At 47.8% G+C, this 17,315-nt stretch overlaps 1 protein-coding gene across 5 annotated transcripts in view; it reads left to right on the forward strand.

The window, feature by feature from the left end:
* The window catches only part of COL6A3 (collagen type VI alpha 3 chain), an 80,922-nt gene extending 64,021 nt beyond the window's left edge, over positions 1–16,901 (forward strand). For all 5 annotated transcript variants that reach the window (XM_025984344.2, XM_025984340.2, XM_025984345.2 and 2 more), the window contains 6 exons: positions 405–507; positions 2,835–3,247; positions 4,633–4,896; positions 6,001–6,096; positions 15,020–15,184; positions 16,048–16,901. In XM_025984344.2, coding sequence (XP_025840129.2) covers positions 405–507; positions 2,835–3,247; positions 4,633–4,896; positions 6,001–6,096; positions 15,020–15,184; positions 16,048–16,088 — 1,082 coding nt within the window. In that variant the 3' untranslated portion in view covers positions 16,089–16,901. The remainder of the gene's footprint in view (positions 1–404; positions 508–2,834; positions 3,248–4,632; positions 4,897–6,000; positions 6,097–15,019; positions 15,185–16,047) is intronic.
* Positions 16,902–17,315: the final 414 nt, after the last annotated feature.

The following is a 17,315-nucleotide window of genomic DNA, read 5'->3' on the forward strand; positions in this document are numbered from 1 at the left end:
CGCTGCCTTCCAAAGATTAAAAGCAAAAGTTTTATTAAACACAACATTGAGAAAACATTGAAAGTAATTTGATTACAGTTTGAGGTTCATGAGCTTGGAACTTGTTAAACTCCGTGCTTGATCTTCTGTTCCTGTCTCCCCCTTACGCTGAGTCAACATTTCCTTCAACCTAATCACCCAAATTTTGCCAAATGGAGGATTTTGGCTGGAGATGCTTTGTGGCTCAAGTACCATTGTGCTTAATGTTTAAATTGACTAGATTCCGCTTGTCTGGAGGAATGAGTTAATTCAACCAATATTTATGGACCACCTGCTGTGTGAGCCATTTTACTCATCAGCAGATTAATCTTCATTTGCATGGGATTCACATGCACTTAAATTTTTTTTTCTCTGTTTCTCTCCAGGTGAAAATGCTTTTTATTTGTCCCCAGATATCAGGAAACAGTGCGATTGGTTCCAAGGGGACCAACTGACAAAGAATCCTGTGAAGTTTGGTCACAAACAATTGTGAGTATTGTAATGATTGTCTTAGAAAGTATAGTGTAGGGGGAGTGCAGAGGTCCTCCGGATAAAGCCCAACATTATGCGTAAAGACATTGAAATCCAGAAATTGTGACTTCCAAAAGGTCACGTGGAGCATTTTTTTTCCATCTGTTGTATCCATTTGCTTTTATTGCATAGCAAACTATCCAAAATTTAGTGGCTTAAAGCAGCGATTTATTTAATCTACAGTTCTGTGATTTTTTGTTTTTGTTTTTTTTTCTTTGCTTGGGCTCAGCTGGGCAGTCCTCTGGTCCCTGCTGGGCTCACAGATATGTTTGTGGTCAGAGGCCTGTCCACAGTGGATGGTGGTCGGGAAGGTCTCAGTGGTTGGCTCACCTCTGCTCCACATGGCCTCTCATTCTCCAGGAGGCAGGGTTGGAGGTTTGCTCATTGGTGAATGGGCAGGGTTCCATGAAAGAAGTCCGAGGGCATGAGGCCTCTTGAGGCTAGGCTGGAACCGGCACGCTGTTACTCCTGCCACATTCCATGCCCAATGCACATCCAATGGCCAGCCAGGCCAATTCAAGAGTTGGGGGCTAGACTCAAAAGGAGGCCCTATCACATTACACTGTGAAGGGCACAGGAATGGAGAGGATGGGAAATTGGGGCCATACGCTTGGTATGAAATGATCTCACACAGAAGGGTTGAGTACATTGACTACATTAAGCATTCCAAATCTTAAAATAATTAGTGCTACGATGACACAGGTGATGGTGGTGACACTAGGAGGCACCGGGCATGTTCTACTCGGAAGGCTAACGAGCAGGTGGGGGCTGGGGTAGTTGTACTCACAGGGATGCTGGCCCAGCTCCATCTCTGGTGCCAACTCCAGGAGCAGAGTGGAGGGCTGTGTGGCCGTGTGACAGAGGGCTAGGTGATGATGACATGGTGGCAGAAACTGAGTCCAGGCGCTGTGCCAGACTCCCAAGGGAGTGCCACAGACTGCCATGCTTTTTGGGTAGGAGAGGGTTGTGACGATAGCACCTAGAGGAGATGTGGACTTGAATTATCCTTGACAAACGAGTATGTGGCTTACTCCTGGCTGACCTCCAGCATGGGGACAGAGAGCCTGCCTCCCTGTCTCACCCCTAAGCCTTCAGCCCTTGCCCATGTCCTTGGAGGGCGGGCTCCATGCTCAGCCGAGCAGACCGACAATCACAGCTGAGGGACCTGTGCCCCTTTCTGGGGCTGCGAGGTGTGTCCTGTGTCACCCAGGTCTAGAGGTTCTTTCTTCCTGGCCTTAACTCTTGTTGTCATTCCTCTCAAACATTCCCTGGCCTGTCCTCAACCTTATTCTTAGGGAAACCACATGAATGACGTAATATAATATCTGAAGTTCTATGACCCCAAGTTGAAAACTTGCTGCTGGAGTCGTAGAGCGTGACAGACCTAAGAATGAATGAGGGTGCGTCTCGGCAACAAGCGAACGAGGGCTGAGTCTGTGCTGCTGTGTCTCATTATGTTGCTGTTCTTTTCAGGGATTTGTAACAGATCAAGAAATTGTGAAAAAAAAAAAAACACCCTCGCCCCCAAATTAATGCCAATAAACGTACACAGTACGCTCCAGAGGGAATGATTAATGCTATGATGACACAGGTCATGGTGGTGACGCTAGAAGCACACCGATCTACAACATTTTATTGAGCGGATACTTTCTTACAATGAGAGTAGCTATTAGGTGGCTTTATTTAATTTTGGGTGTATATGTTTCAGTTGGCCAATTTTTATAATTAAGGGTGTTGTTTGAGTATTATTTTATTATTGTTCGTGTTTATAAAAAAATTAAAACATTTATTGTATTTTATAAATTAAAAACAAGATGTCAGGTGTACTTATAGTTATACTAGAGGCTTCATTTTTATTTTATTTTTTCATTTTTAAATTATTCATTTATTTTTTTAAAAGATTTTATTTATTTATTCATGAGAGACACCCAGAGAGAGGTGGAGACTCAGGCAGAGGGGGAAGCAGGCTCCATGCAGGGAGCCCGATGTGGGACTCGATCCCAGGATCCCGGGATCACACCTAGAGCTGAAGGCAGACGCTCAACCACTGAGCCACCTAGATGTCCCTAAGCTTCATTTTTAATGATTCTACTACCTATGTGCTTTGCTGCGGCACAGATTCTAAAAGGAAGGAATTTAATATGTGCAATGCTGTATGCAAAAACTACTGCATGCGTTTTGATCGAGCAGCAATTTCACATAGCTCATGGGGAGCGTGTTTTTGTAAATTTTAGAGCAGGCAAAATGATGGATGGATTGATACAGTATTTAATTTGTTTTGGCAGAAATACTCCCAATAATGCTACTTCAAGTCCTACATCCAAACCAGTGACCACAGCCAAGCCAGTGACCACCACAGAACCAGTGACCACCACGACGAAACCAGTAACTGTGGTAAACCTGCCGGCCTCAAAGCCGGCCGCAGCCAAGCCAGCCCCGCCCAAACCGGCCGCCGCGAAACCCGTGGCCGCGAGACCCGTGGCCGCCAAGCCCGAGGTCGCCAAGCCCGAGGCCACAAAGACGGCCACGGTCAAACCTGCAGTGGCGGTGAAGCCAGCGGCAGCGAAGCCGGTGGCAGCGAAGCCAGCAGCTGTGAGACCCCCCGCTGCAGCCAGGCTGGTGGCCGCCAAGCCCGAGGCCCCCAAGCCCCAGGGAGCCAAACCAGCCGCCACCAAGCCAGCCACTTCGAAACCCGTGGGTAAGAAGCACGCATAGCGCTGCCAGCCAGGGACATCCTCGTTTCCTGTGTTCAGGGCCTGTGCCCTGGAGCCTGTTTATTTATTATTTATTTATTAAAGATTTTATTTATCTATTCATGAGAGACACACAGAGAGAGGCAGAGACACAGGCAGAGGGAGAAGCAGGCTCCCCTTGGGGACCCCGATGTGGGGCTCGATCCCAGGACCCTAGGGTCACGCCCTGAGCCCAAGGCAGACACTCAACCATGGAGCCACCCAGGTGCCCCAGGAGCTTGTTTATAAAGTAGCTGGAACACAGTCACTAATCTGGGGTTTAGACATCTAGGTGATGTGTTTGAGGTGGTGCTGTCAGGACATGCAATTGTCCAAATGTTGATTTTATTTATTTTATTTTATTTTATTTTATTTTATTTTATTTTATTTTATTTATTTTATTTTATTTTATTTTTTATTTTATTATTTTATTTTATTTTATTTTATTTATTTTATTATTTATTTTATTTTATTTTATTTTATTTTATTATTTTATTTTATTTTATTTTATTAATTTTATTCTATTTTATTTTATTTTATTATTTTTTTTTTTCCTGTTAGAAAGCAGTCTTTCTCTTACCTCTGTGAGGCTGGTGAGCTCCACACAAAGCATCTCCCTCCCCCTGATGCCTCCTTCCCCTCAATGCCCTCCCAAGCCCCAAACCCTGGGGTTGGGGTTCCCATAGGATGGGGCCCTAGTGGGGTGCTCCGCTGAGCACGCTGGCAGGTCGGAGCCTGGGCGATCCCCCCGACCCCCGAGACCAAGTCCGTGCTAACACTGCCCGTGGCGAAAACACCTCCCGGACCGAATTAGGTAGGAGGGTAGCCGGGCTTCACGAGACCCAGAGTTGGTAATTTAGTTCTTTCCTCCGGACGCTGGAACGTACCGGGGCGTCACAGGGCGCGTGGAAAGGTGCAGGCGGCATGTACATGTTTGTGAAAAGGCGGCAACGGGCTTCCTTCGACGCACAGAGAGGAGGCGGGGATTCCTTTGAAAGAATTTCCCGCCGGGGCCCAGAGTCTCGTGACTTAACACATTTGAAATCGTGGGGCTCGCTCTTCTTTCAATGCCTTCCAAGTTTCTCCTTTACCGGGGGCGATTGTCAACAGAAAAGAAAATAGCTTTGCACCTTGCTGAGCAGTCACGAGACGAGGCACGGCCACGTTGCATGGCTGTTGGCCGCTTCCAAGACTGACGTTCCCCGAACGAGAAGTTAGTTGCCCGCGCTCACCTCAATTTCCGCTCCCCTGCCTGCCGATTCCTCCTCCGGTGGCTGGGTGTCACCTCTGTGTCGCGGCCCTGTGGGGCTTTGAGCCTTATCTCCGCCCTCTGCATCCACCTGTCTTGCAGCTAAGGCAACCCGAGAGGTCCGGGTGTCCGACATCACCGAGAACAGCGCCAAACTGCACTGGGAGAGGCCCGAGCCCCCCAGTCCTTACTTTTACGACCTCACCGTCACCTCGGCCCACGACCAGTCCCTGGTTCTGCGGCAGAACCTCTCGGCCACGGAGCGCGCCGTCGGGGGCCTGCTCGCCGGCCACACGTACCACGTGGCGGTGGTGTGCTACTTGCGGGCGCAGGCCAGGGCCGTCTACCAAGGAAGCTTCAGCACAAGTGAGTACACGGTCAGCCCCCAGCGGTCGGCACTGACTGCCACGGGCGACAGCTGGTGGGACAGAAAGGGCGGGCTTCCTGGCCGTTGAATTGACCTGTGGACAAGGTTAACCTGCAAGGACGCGGTTAAGGCCACGTCCCGGGTGTTTCGGTGATGCCCGGTTTCACAAGGGAGTGCGGTGGAAGGCGGGATTCCTCGTGAACTGCTGCCCTGCCCTGGGGGTCCCGGGGTCCCCTAGGCAGGAAGCCAGATCCACGTGGCCTGCGTGCAGTCCCTTCTCCGAGAGAAGGAAGGACGTCCGTGGGCCCTGGCTGGGGTCTCCACTGCCCACCACGACCGTGTTTCTGAAGTATGTCTCCGCGTTGGGTGAGCAGAAAACACCACCGAGGGGCGCTGGCTTCTCCGAGAGTAACCGAGGAGTCCGTGCGGCCTCACCACCCCACGGCCAGGGGTGTCCATGGCCGCTGCACGCAGGGCGTCCACATTCCCCTCCTGGGTCCACCGTGCTGGGGCCCTGCCCTCCGTGGCCCGTTGTCCCCCTGGCTCCTCCGCGGCCTTGGAGCCTGGCATCTGCTCCCACGTGCACCTGCAGTCTCTGTTAATTACTCACACCCCCTGAGCTTTTAACGTTCTCTCCCGGATCCCCCCACCGTGCATTCCTCTAGACCCAGGCTGCTCCTGGGCTGATGAGGAGGCCTCACATGCCTTCCTCCCCGGGCCCGTGGGGTTCAGATCAAGGAGCCCTGCTTGAGGAAAGGGAATGCCCGCCGGTCACCACGTAATCCACGCCGACCCGAGTGCAAAGACCCTTCCGCCCCCAGGGCTCCATTTGCCTGGATGAGCAGCAGGAGAGGTTATGTGGGAAATGAGAGGATTTGTTCAAAGGTCAGAGATTTCCTCCATTCGCTTGTTGAGATGAATGGAACTTGCAGATGATAGAAGTTAGTGGTGTCTGTGGAGACTTTGTGGGACTCCGTGTGTCCGTGGCTCGCCCTTACGTGCGAGCTCTTAACCCAGGAAGGCCCCTTGCCTCGGTCCCTCAGAATTCCTAAGCCCTTTAATTTCTGTGTTTCCTACTAGTCCTATGTATTTTTCTTTTATAGAGAAAGCTCAACCTCCACCTTCACAAGCAAGGTTGGCTTCTAGTTCAACTGTCAATCTAATGGTGAGCACGGAACCGTTGGCTGGCGGTGAGACAGGTGAGTCGTGAAAGTATGAGGTCGGGTAACAGCACTAAGAGAGTTGCAAACCTTCCAGACGTTTGCAAGCCCTTGAAGCCTGGATTCTGGGTCATCCGCTGAGGTTTCTAATTCTCAGGCAAGCCTGACTTCTACGGGCAAATTCCCAGTTGGCGCTTTGGGGCCCAACGTGGTCTTGTCCTGCCTGAGTCCCAAGTTGTAAAAGGCGATTTTCCTTTCCTGTCACCAGACTCTCAAGGAAAACCGGATGGGTTTTGCTTTGGGGCCGGAGCCAGGAATTCATGTGCCTGTTGATCAGATTCCCCTGTGCCTCCTTTTGGGGCTAGAGTCGGTTTGTGGCTTGTGATGCTGGAAGCGTCGGGATTCATCCCCTCAGTGGCTTAGTCTAATAATAACTGCTTACAAGAACACAAAGCGACATGGATCAGAGCCCATGACATACGTGGGTTTGGAGGTGACCCTCGGGATGGATGTTCCGGACTCAATCCCCTAGGCACACACCCTGGATCAGTCTGTCGTACCCCTTCCCCTGTCTGTGTGCCTGAGCTGGGTGTGTGCCCATTTCAATCAGCGACCAGTCACACCTGTTCCTGGCACTCACCGCTGTCTCACGCTTGTGTTCCTGGGCCGTGGGACTCTGCGGCTCCGCGTGACCTCAACCCCCTCACTTGGCAGAGCGTGGGCTTAGACTGTTCGCCCACGAGACACTGACTGTTGATACGGTCGATGCGCTTTGCTGATGAGTGTTCTGCAAAAGGCGTCGGCACTAATTTCCAAAGTCAAAATTCCGTGGGCACCTACGCATCGTATTGCTTTATAGAGCCCAGCGCTGAAGGGTTGCGCCACGGGGGACAAGTCCCAGTCTGTGATGTCTTGGCCTCTGTCCGGAGAAGGAAGGCACGACTCTTTATGGTGTTTATTTCTGTAACTGGCTCTGATAAAAGGCATTTGCTGAGGCTCGCCGCGTTGGTGCTGGATTTGAAAGCCCTGTGCTTTCTCGGTGCGGTCCGGGTGTCAGAAGCGAAGGCACCCTGCTTCCCCAGCCATTTGTGACGCTTCCTCCTCTTGCTCTTTCCTCTGTCAGTTTCAAAAACCATGTCTGTTTCTCCATCTTACCCCCTTTTTTTTTGGTGGAGACCGTGTCCTATCCCATCTCTGTTTACACGAAATCGGAGGATTTCTGACTCCATCTGACCCATCTCTTGGTGGCCACTTGGGAGGAAAGGCCTCTTGATTCTTTTTGTTGTTTCTGAAGAGAACCTTCTCTGTTGCTTGGATGGCTTATTCCACGAGTGGACGTCCCCCCAGCTGTGTATGTGTGTACGTCGATGTTTGTTATCTCTGTCTGATGTGTATCCAGACTGTATCTCTCTGTCTGTGTCCATCTGTCCCTATGTCTGTCTATCATTCCTTAGTTCGGTTGCAACCCATCCTGACATGTGACATCAGGAGTTACTAGAAGCAAAGCAATTAAGTCAATGCAGGGAATGTGGAACTGCTCAACACGTAGCTGTGCAATTAGTGTAAGCAAACGAATCACTTCTCACATCATTCGCTTTTGGAAACAAGTTTGGGAACTGACCTGTGGTAGAGACAGCCATGTGTTTTTCAAACCCTCACAGCCTTCCCATTGGAAAGATTGACAGGAAAAGAGGGGATTCCCCTCTCTTGATATGAATATATGGGAACCATTCTGGAATTCAAGGTAGATTGGATGATGAAACTTGAATTTGTTAGGAATGGTGTAAAAAGATTTTCTAAAAACCTTTAATGTTCTAATTTCCAACTCAAGCTAACAAAATGGAAGTAGGGTTTGGGATGGAGAAGATACCCAAGCCTCTGTCGCTTCGATTTCTGCACATAAGCAGTCTTCTGAGTCCAGCATCATGAGCCCATGGATGAGCCTTTGTCCCCTGTGCTGAGACACGTGCATCTCCTGACTCATTTTCCCACTCCCCCACCCTGCCCCAACACCCCCTCCCCTACTCCCACCCCCACGTTCCCTACCCCCACTGGCTCTCTTCCCGAATCACCTCCACAAGGACTGGGTTCCTAACTTGGTTCTTGAGCTCAGAGGGAAGCTGCAAAGAACCCACTAGGATTTCCCCAAAGATATGGGTCAGGACAGATGAAATACTAGCTTTTATTTTTTTTAATTAAAAAATTGTTTTTCATTTGTTTTTATTTAAGTTCGATTTGCCAACATATAGTATAACATAGTATAACACCCAGTGCTCATCCCATCACATGCCCTCCTCAGTGCCCGTCACCCAGTCACCCCATCCCCCTGCCCACCTCCCCTTCTGCAACCCTTTGTGTTTCCCAGAGTTAGGGGTCTCTGACGGTTTGTCTCCCTCTCTGATTTTTCCCACTCAGTTCCCCTCCTTTCCCTTATGGTCCCTTTCACTAAGAAATAGTGAAATTCTACCTTCAAAGTCACTGAAATCTGTCTATTTTTTCCCCACTCCATGGAATTTTACCCCTCACAGTGTGTAGGGAATGTGAAATTCCTGCAAATCCAGTGATTCGTTGAGAGAAAATGGCTAAGAGTAAGTTCCATGGTGAGATTTGGGGATGTTTCTGATTTTCTTATGTGTGGTCTAGGAGGGACACAAATCTATAAACAGTGTTTCTTTAATATAAACAACATAATCATTAAAGAATGATTGAATTCTTAATCATTCAATTCTTCAGATAAGAATCTGGCTGGGCTGTTATGTTTGTTGTTTAAGGCTGAGTCATAGGTTCACAGTTAGGAAAGTCCTTTTAGTCCAGACCTCTAACACTGGGTCTCCTCTCCCCATGTGGCTGAGAAAAGGGTTTTTGTTGGGGCTTGTGAGTCTTTCATGGCTACACGGAGTCAGATGCAGATGATTCTAATCTTTCTCCCTTATTGTGGTCACTACATAACCTCAAGCCCAGGACTTAGCGGCTCTTTCACCCTCCTCTGTGTGCAGACCTGCAGAGCATCGTAGTGTGTACCCCTGTGTGTGCCCCCACCCCCACCCCCGTGTGCGCACATGCATAGCTGTGTATTTCCCAGCTGGTGGTTCAAATGAGTGTCAAGATATAACTTGCTCTTAAAAAAAAAAAAATTAAATCCAATTAGCCAACATGTAGTAAATCATTAGTTTCAGGGATCCCTGGGTGGTGCAGTGGTTTAGCCCCTGCCTTTGGCCCAGGGCCTGATCCTGGAGACCCAGGATCGAATCCCACGTCGGGTCCCGGTGCATGGAGCCTGCTTCTCCCACTGCCTGTGTCTCCGCCTCTCTCTCTCTCTGTGTGTGTGTGTGTGACTATCATAAATAAATAAAAATTAAAAAAAATAAATCATTAGTTTCAGAGGTAGAGGTCATTCATCATTTGCATAGAGAACACCCACTGCTCAAGAATAAGACCCTGCAAAATTGATCACCACCCCTCGTCCCACAGTAACAAAACAGGGCTTTACTGGAGAAGGCCCTTCATACACATTTTCCTCAATGAACATATGCAGTGTAAGTGTACGGCGCGTGCATGTGCACGTGTGCACACACACCATTTTTTGAGAGCTCTTTTTGAAGGAAATCAATTAGATATTTACTTTAAAATGTTTAAACCTCATACTGGAATCAGGATTCAGAATCAGGAGAGGAAAGCTTCCCCTCCCTCTCAACCTCGTCCCTCTCCCCCACCTCCCTGCTATAATTAAGTTATTTTAGGAAATGTCCCCCGGGGGGAAGAACATTTCTATAATATTCATATTTTTGCAGGTAGAAAAGAGCGACCACGAATCACTTTATTCAGTAACTTCAAAAAATATACTGCTTTCATATTCAGTAGTTGCTTGTGTATTTTGGCATCCAAGTATCAATTACCATACTCTGCAGTATTTCTCCAAATATGTATTTTCTAGACAATGCAGGCAAAATTCACTTTAAAAGTTAGTTTTTCTCTGTAGATTTGAGTGCAGTTTAATTTCTGTTATTTTCTGCAGTACCAGTTAATTAGAAACCTGGTTTATAGTTACAGAGATGTGTCCCTGTCCCAGGATTAAATGTTAGATACTTTTCCTTGCCTTTTTTTTTTTTTTCCCTTTTGAACCTCCACGAACAATAGATTTTCTGGAGTTTGATTCTCCCTTAAGGAATTGTATTTTGTTATAGCCTAGCATTTTGGATTTAGAAATCACGGCGACCAGCGTTTGAATCAGTGTTTCATTTGTGAACAAAATCCCATAAAATGAAAAGCTCCCCATCTGTGTCATCTGGTGGAAGGAAAGAAGAAGGAGCCGTTTTAAAACTTTTTGTCGGCATGGATTAATGTTGGACTGTTTTGAAATGATGATTAACAGGTATTTCTTTATCAGACACTTCTTTGATACAGACACATAATGGGAGGGGGGCTAGCGAGGGGATTATTTGTCCCCCAAGTAAGGCCTGGCCCTGCTCAGCATGGAGCTGTGGTGTAGCAGTAAAGTCTAGACTTTGAGGTGAAGACTGATTATGGCGACAGAGCCACGGCATCATTACTCATCACTCAGGACCCCAGGCTTTGCAATATTACATGATTCCATTTTAAATGGTTAATACTTGTATTTTCTTCAGCAAAACAAACAAAAAAAATCCCCACATTCCAAAAAATCCCATCCCACTTTATGCTTTCCTCAGGATCTAAAAGAATCACATCCACTTTTCTATGATGCACTTGCTGCCCCTAAGGGCAGTTAGCAACCATTAAACCAATCTTTTCGGCAATTTTCACAGCCTTTAAAACGGGTTGAGTGTGCCAGGCGTGTTGGTATCACACTTTGTGGCGGCTAGCTTTGGGAAGGCTACAGAATTGCTCATTTTGGCTTTAGGTTTTTGGCACATCTCTCTCCTCCCCATTTCTGACTAAAGAAGACTTGGATAGATATTTTCAATGCATGTTAGTACTAAAGGCAGGACTCTGAAGAAGTTTCTAAATAACGCAAAATTCTTCTTACTCAGGATATTTACTTTTTCTGATATTACAAAGCGAATCCTAAATTATTGGCTTACCCGTATGAGTTGGAGAAAAGTTTCAATGCAGAAGAGAGCCCAGATGACTTACCAAGTGTGTAACATTCTCTTTTACTTATTCTAGAAATTAATAATCTGTAGAAATGACCACTTTGGGCACGCATTACTGAATCAACCGCATAGCTCTGAAGGAAGGAAGTTCTTAAATGTTTTACTTATTTTCTTGATTCTAGGTTTCACTATTTTGCCCTTGTAACGCTTCTGAAATTGAAGTGTGACTCAAAATTGATGACACGTCATGGCTTATTGACAGTGTTTTGTCCTATTTAGCGGGATGTAAAATAATAGTGCACAATAAAATGAAGGTATCTTAGATCTGAGGAAATACAGTATTTGGTTGGCTGTGTCCCACTCTATCCCATTGGCTAGACAAAATGATATAATAGGGAAAAACAGTTGACTTTATGTCAACGGTCATTTAGAACTAATTTAACCTCATAGATTGAGGTTGATTAAATAGCTAGAAATATATATTTTCTGCTTGGTAAAAGAGAAATAGCTATCCTCAAGGCTGTGTGCTTGTTACCATGTGAGAATGTGTCTATATCCATGGCAATGTTTGGGTCATGATGAGCCTCACAGGGTGCTTGCCTTTTTTTTTTTTTTTTTAAATTGTGAAAAATAACAATCTACGGGCCAAGATGTAAAAAAAAGCAAAGGCTCTCAAACCTAACTGCAACTACATTTAAAATAAAGTTTCCTTGGTACCTTTTGAGTCAGTTGATGCTCAAAATGTAGACTCAGGCATTCATTCCTCCAGGCAAATTGTACCTGCTTCTGCGGCTGGAAGCACCTGATTCCATATCAACAATGCTGGGTCTGAAGAACGTTAAACCTTCTTGTGTTTGAAACCCTTAAATCGATGAGAAGCGTATTTACAATTGTAGCATAAACACTTCCCCCCACCCCATCACACACACCAGTTTTGCTCAAGGAAGCACTTAAATACTGATCACTTGTTGGCTTGGGAAATGTCCAGACTGATAACTTCTAAAATGCTGCCCTTAGACACTATAGAAATCTGAAACTATAAAAATAGGCAACATTTTCCAATGGAACACGTTTTCTGTTTCAAAGAGTAATATCCTAGATATTCATTGTGGAGGACCCAGAACACACAGGAAAACCTAAGAAAATGTGATTCCCATGGTTGCAGCACTGATGACCACTAGTAATGACCCAATGAATATCCCTCTTGATTCTTCCACGGATCTGACACGTGGGCTTGCACATACACGTGTGCACACACGCACGTTGCCATTACAAAGATAGACGGTGTTTCTTAGGGTGCCTTCTGCCCCATGGCTGCTGTTCTAGGACTCCTACTTTGGCTCCTGGGGCTTCTGTGAATAGGTGGGATTACCTGGCAGGGTTTTCCAGATGTCTTGTGTGTGGATGCTCACTGGTGCCCAGTGACCAATCACTATTTGGACAGAAAGCTTCACCTGTTGGTGGTCAGAATGAGGCAGCCCCCAAGTCTATATTTAAAGATGAAATGTATTTACATTGTTATTTGGGGCAAAAGTGAATCAGAAAAGGTTATTGATAAATTTCACTCTTTATTGTCCTTTTGGCTCCTCTTTGGTTCTCAGTATAAGGAGGAGAAAATTAGTGCATGTGCAGCCAGACCCTCCTCTCACATTGGAGAGGACTCCGGGCTCAAGCCCATTTTGGAGTGAGAACATGAGCTACTGTTGTGTCCAAAGACTTGTCCTGGGGAAGAGCTCCATGATGTCTGTCCAACCACACTTCTTTGGAAACAAAATATTTTGATTTTTATGTCTTTAAAATTAATGGTTGTTTCCGCATAGACACAGCTTTGGTGAGTCCAGTCTACACGTTGTGTTTCAGAAATGAAGATGATGGGAGTTTAAAACTACAAGGCTTCTTAAGGACCAAGCCTCCCGTTTTCTTGCTTAAAAATGAAGAATCCTACGTTTTGGTCTTTTAACAGTATGGGGCCCTCGTTAATATGTTTTTCTTGCTCTAACAAATATCTGGGTGTCCACAGTGCCAGCGCCCTTGGGTCATGGTGGTAGGAGCTACAGGGCCTTAGCAGCGACTGTCATTGGCATATAGGGTTTGGAATGCAAGAGCAATAGTTTGATGCTGGACAGTTAAGGTGCAATTCCTAGGAAGCTGGAAAAGCCACCCATTCAGGGTGCAGAGTGTCCTTCCACAGGGCAGCCTCCGGGCTGTGTGTCCTCAGGTCTGGGAAGACTTCCCATGTCCATTTCTGGAGAACACGGAGGAGTGGGAATGAAATAGCTAAACACAGGTGGCCAGGACTGAGAGCCTTTGCAACAAAGATAGGACGAACATGAGCCATGCGGGGGAAGTTTGGGGGCAGAAAGAGAGGGGTTGAGGCAACCATTTGGCTTGAGCTTCACACTAAAATGGGAACCCACCGGCAAACAAAGAGTCAGTTTTGGTGGTTGAATAATTTTGCCTTGCTCAGTCCCTTGTATGACATTTCTTGAGACCCAGGCATGTTCCTTCAGTTATTGGCACATTTGAAAGGAAAAAAGTTATTTTTGTGAATTGCCTTCATTTTATTCTGGCTCCACTGGTCCTTCCAAAGGCTCTTGGTTGGGCCTCTAGCTTTCTGGGCTTCTGAGAGTGTCAGCACTGAGGAGATACCGGTGTTGGGGGGGGGGGGGGCAGTCTCTGTGCCTGGGTGATGGCCTCCTCACATGATCATGGAGTGTGTTAGGTCAATTCTGAGCCTCAGTCCTCTCTACGTCTGCGTCTGGCCCCTGACAGTGGACCCAAGCTTTGGTTCTCTAGCGGAAGGCTTTGGTTTTCCTTTTACTTCTTGGTGTAACAGAGCTGCAGACACTCACCGCCTCTGCAACTGTGAGCCGCCCACGTGAATAGGGGCAAAGGCCCATGGAGATGTCAGCCGTGCGCGGGGAGGGCATGTTGGCCGCTCCCATAAACTTGTAGCGTCGTCCACTCCAGAGAGTTCTGTCGGAGGAAGGTTCCCAGTTTTCAAGCTTTCAGATAATGGTTGACATTAATGCCTCTCTTTCCCAGCATGATCTAGAGTTTGCCAGAAAACTCTGTAAACAGAGTTTTTTTTACTGTGGAAGGCCTGTAAACTTTTCTTTCCAGGCATCATGGAGAGAGCGTGGCTTTTGCTTTGCAGCTGGGCTGCATCAGAAGTATGCATTGAAAACATAAACTTCCTTAACTGGAAAAAGAATGCTTCTGTGTCTTCAAAATAGCTTTGCTCTGTGACATTTTTGCCGTCATGGGTTTTCTATCAGTGGTGACACTTCTTTTACTTACTTGTTTAACTTGGCTGCTCTTGAAGGCCCTCAGCTACACACAGACACACACTCGTGCACGCAGATGCACACACTCAAAAAGGATCTCTCCTTTCCACTTTAACTTTTATTTCCCATCTGCTCGGCTCGTGGTGAAATGGGCGGCCTCATTTGTGAGCTATATTCTGAGAGAACGCAGTTGCTATGGTGCGGAGGAGTAGAAAGCGCCATAGCTTTGAGTTGCAGTTTCTTCGCTGGGGCGTTCATATTGAAGGTACTGGAAGGCAGATGGCCCTGGGACCGGAAAGGGAAGCTACATAGCTCATTTTACCTGAAATTATCCAATAACGATGGCTGGCGTTTGGGATCGGAGGGAGGTTGGCGAGCTCCTGCCATGGAGGTGGTTTTATTATTGCTGTGGGTGAGAATCAGGTGCACCCCATGGTGCAAGGGCAGAGATGGGGGCCCGGGGAGGCCAAGAGGGGTTCCCTCCTCAGAACTCTCCTCCTCCTTGTCCTGACAGCCTTGTGTTGAGACCTCCAGCCCCATGCGCTGGGGGCGAGGTCCCTAGCGTGTCCTCATAAACGCTCTTTCCTCCTCCTGTTATTAAAGACATATGCAAGTTGCCCAAAGAAGAAGGCACGTGCAGGAAATTCATGTTGAAATGGTACTACGACGTGGAGACGAAAAGCTGCATGAGATTCTGGTACGGAGGTTGCAGCGGCAACGAAAACAGATTCGATTCACAGAAAGAATGTGAAACGGTTTGCACTCCTGGTAAGTGGCTGATTCTTCTTTGGTGTTTGCGGCTTTTGCGAAATCAGAGAAGAGATCCAGGCCGACTATGCACCTCGTTAAGATAGTTGAACGACGATGATTACCAGAGAGAGAGAGAGAGATGACAGAGGAGGTTGGTGGTGTCTTTAGAGAAGGAAGATACTCAAAAAGAACACAGGAAATTCGTTTTCTTTTCTTTTTTTTTTCTTTTATTATTTATGATAGTCACACACACACAGAGAGAGAGAGAGAGAGAGAGAGGCAGAGGGAGAAGCAGGCTCCATGCACCGGGAGCCCGACGTGAGATTCGATCCCGGGTCTCCAGGATCGCGCCCTGGGCCAAAGGCAGGCGCCAAACCGCTGCGCCACCCAGGGATCCCTCGTTTTCTGAACTAGTATCATTTCCTAAAAACATCCTTGTAATACTTGGATTCTTGCCAACCAAGAAACACAGGGCCCAGCTATCCCTCCCTCTTCATTGTTAAATGATCATGCTTCGAGTGATACTAATGTTGGCACAGGGGCCACCCACGATCTCCGTGACGTTGGGCAGCCTGACTGCTGATGTGGTAAGGGCGGCCTCCCTGAGAGCCCAGGGAAAGCGCAGTGTGTGCAAAGGCCCGGGGGCCAGGCGAGGCAGCAGACAGGCTCGGACTGCCCACAAGGCCGCAGACCCATGGCCAGGGAGCACCAGGGGGGCCACGCGAGGCACTCAGCAGAAAAGCAAGGTTAGGGGGGAAACCCAGAGGCCGCGGGATGGTTGTCATGAGAAATGCTGCATCCTTTTCCATCAATGACATGACCCTGCACTTCTCTCTCACCCCCCACCTCCCCCCTGGCCCGTCCCCTCCACCGACGCTCAGCGCTCGTCAACCCCGGGGTCATCGCTGCCATGGGGACCTAAGCGTGGCCGACCGGAACCACATACCTCTTGAAGAAGAAGGAGTCAGCCGTGGCGAGTCGTCTCTGTAGAAGCTCTGGGTGTAGACATCCGCGCACTGCTCCATTTCCTGCTTTGATTTGCCCTCGAACTCGGGAGGAACCGACCTGCAGCATGACCTATCGATATGGTGCTAAATGTGTCTGTGGACTCCGTGCTCTCCGTCTCCAGGCAGTTATATCGTATACTTTGAACGTTGTGTAATAGTTACCCACTGCTGGTGTTTATGTGAACATTTCTATAAACTCAGACCTGCCCCCCGGCCCCCGCCTCCCCACCCCGGAGTTTCACACTATGCCACTTTGGGGCGAGCGCAAGGTCTAGCATAGGACCCCCCCCCTCCCACCGCGGCTCTGTATACTTCTGCTTGGCTCATCCCCTCCCTCTCCAGCAGGCACGACGTTAGACGGGAAGCCTCGCGTGGTGAACAAACAAGAGTCCCGCTTCTCAATTCCCGCCGCCACCCCACCCTCCCCAGTTCCCAGATTAGACTTCAGGCCGATTTTTCCTTTTCCAAAGCCTCTGACAAATGACCCAGTTAGAAGGAAGCAAAAACCCCTTCATCTTTGTGCACTGTTGTGAGACCAAAGCCTTCATTAAAGAATGGAAAAAAAGAAAGTCATAATAGAGAATATTTTTGGCATTCCTCTAATGTTGTGTGTTGTGGTTTATTATTTTTTTTTTGTGCGGGGCGGGGGAGGGTGATTAATTTTAATTTTAAAAATTTTAGGAAATTTATACAAAGAAACTTTTTAATAAAGTATATTGAAAGTGTCATGGGTTTGGTGTGACTGGCTGTCTTGTTTCCCTATAGTAGCACCTGCTATCACGATGACCCCGGGCCCCGGGGAGTGGGGCCCAGCCTGGCATCTATCCTTTTGTTCCCAGGGTGGACAGGGGACTCTGCTCCATCAGGGGGTGAGGGGAGACCGGGGCTCAGCCCCCTGGCCCTGCAGGGCTCTGGGGCGCGGTGGGTCACCTTCCCAGCTTAGGACCCTTTCTGGAGTCTTTGTGATCTTCAGAACCAGGTGGCTTTTATCCTGTGCTCTACCTTCTGGTTGAACCCACAGCCGTGGGCTCCTTACCTGCTTCTCCTTTTTTTTTTTTTAACCTTTTTCCTCTGTTAATAGTTTTATTTTTGGGAGTGATACTGGTATCGTAATTTTGTTTTATTTTTTAATTTTTTTAATA

The sequence above is a fragment of the Vulpes vulpes genome, chromosome 9 (assembly GCF_048418805.1).
Source record: "Vulpes vulpes isolate BD-2025 chromosome 9, VulVul3, whole genome shotgun sequence".
Classification (NCBI taxonomy): Eukaryota; Metazoa; Chordata; class Mammalia; order Carnivora; family Canidae; genus Vulpes; species Vulpes vulpes.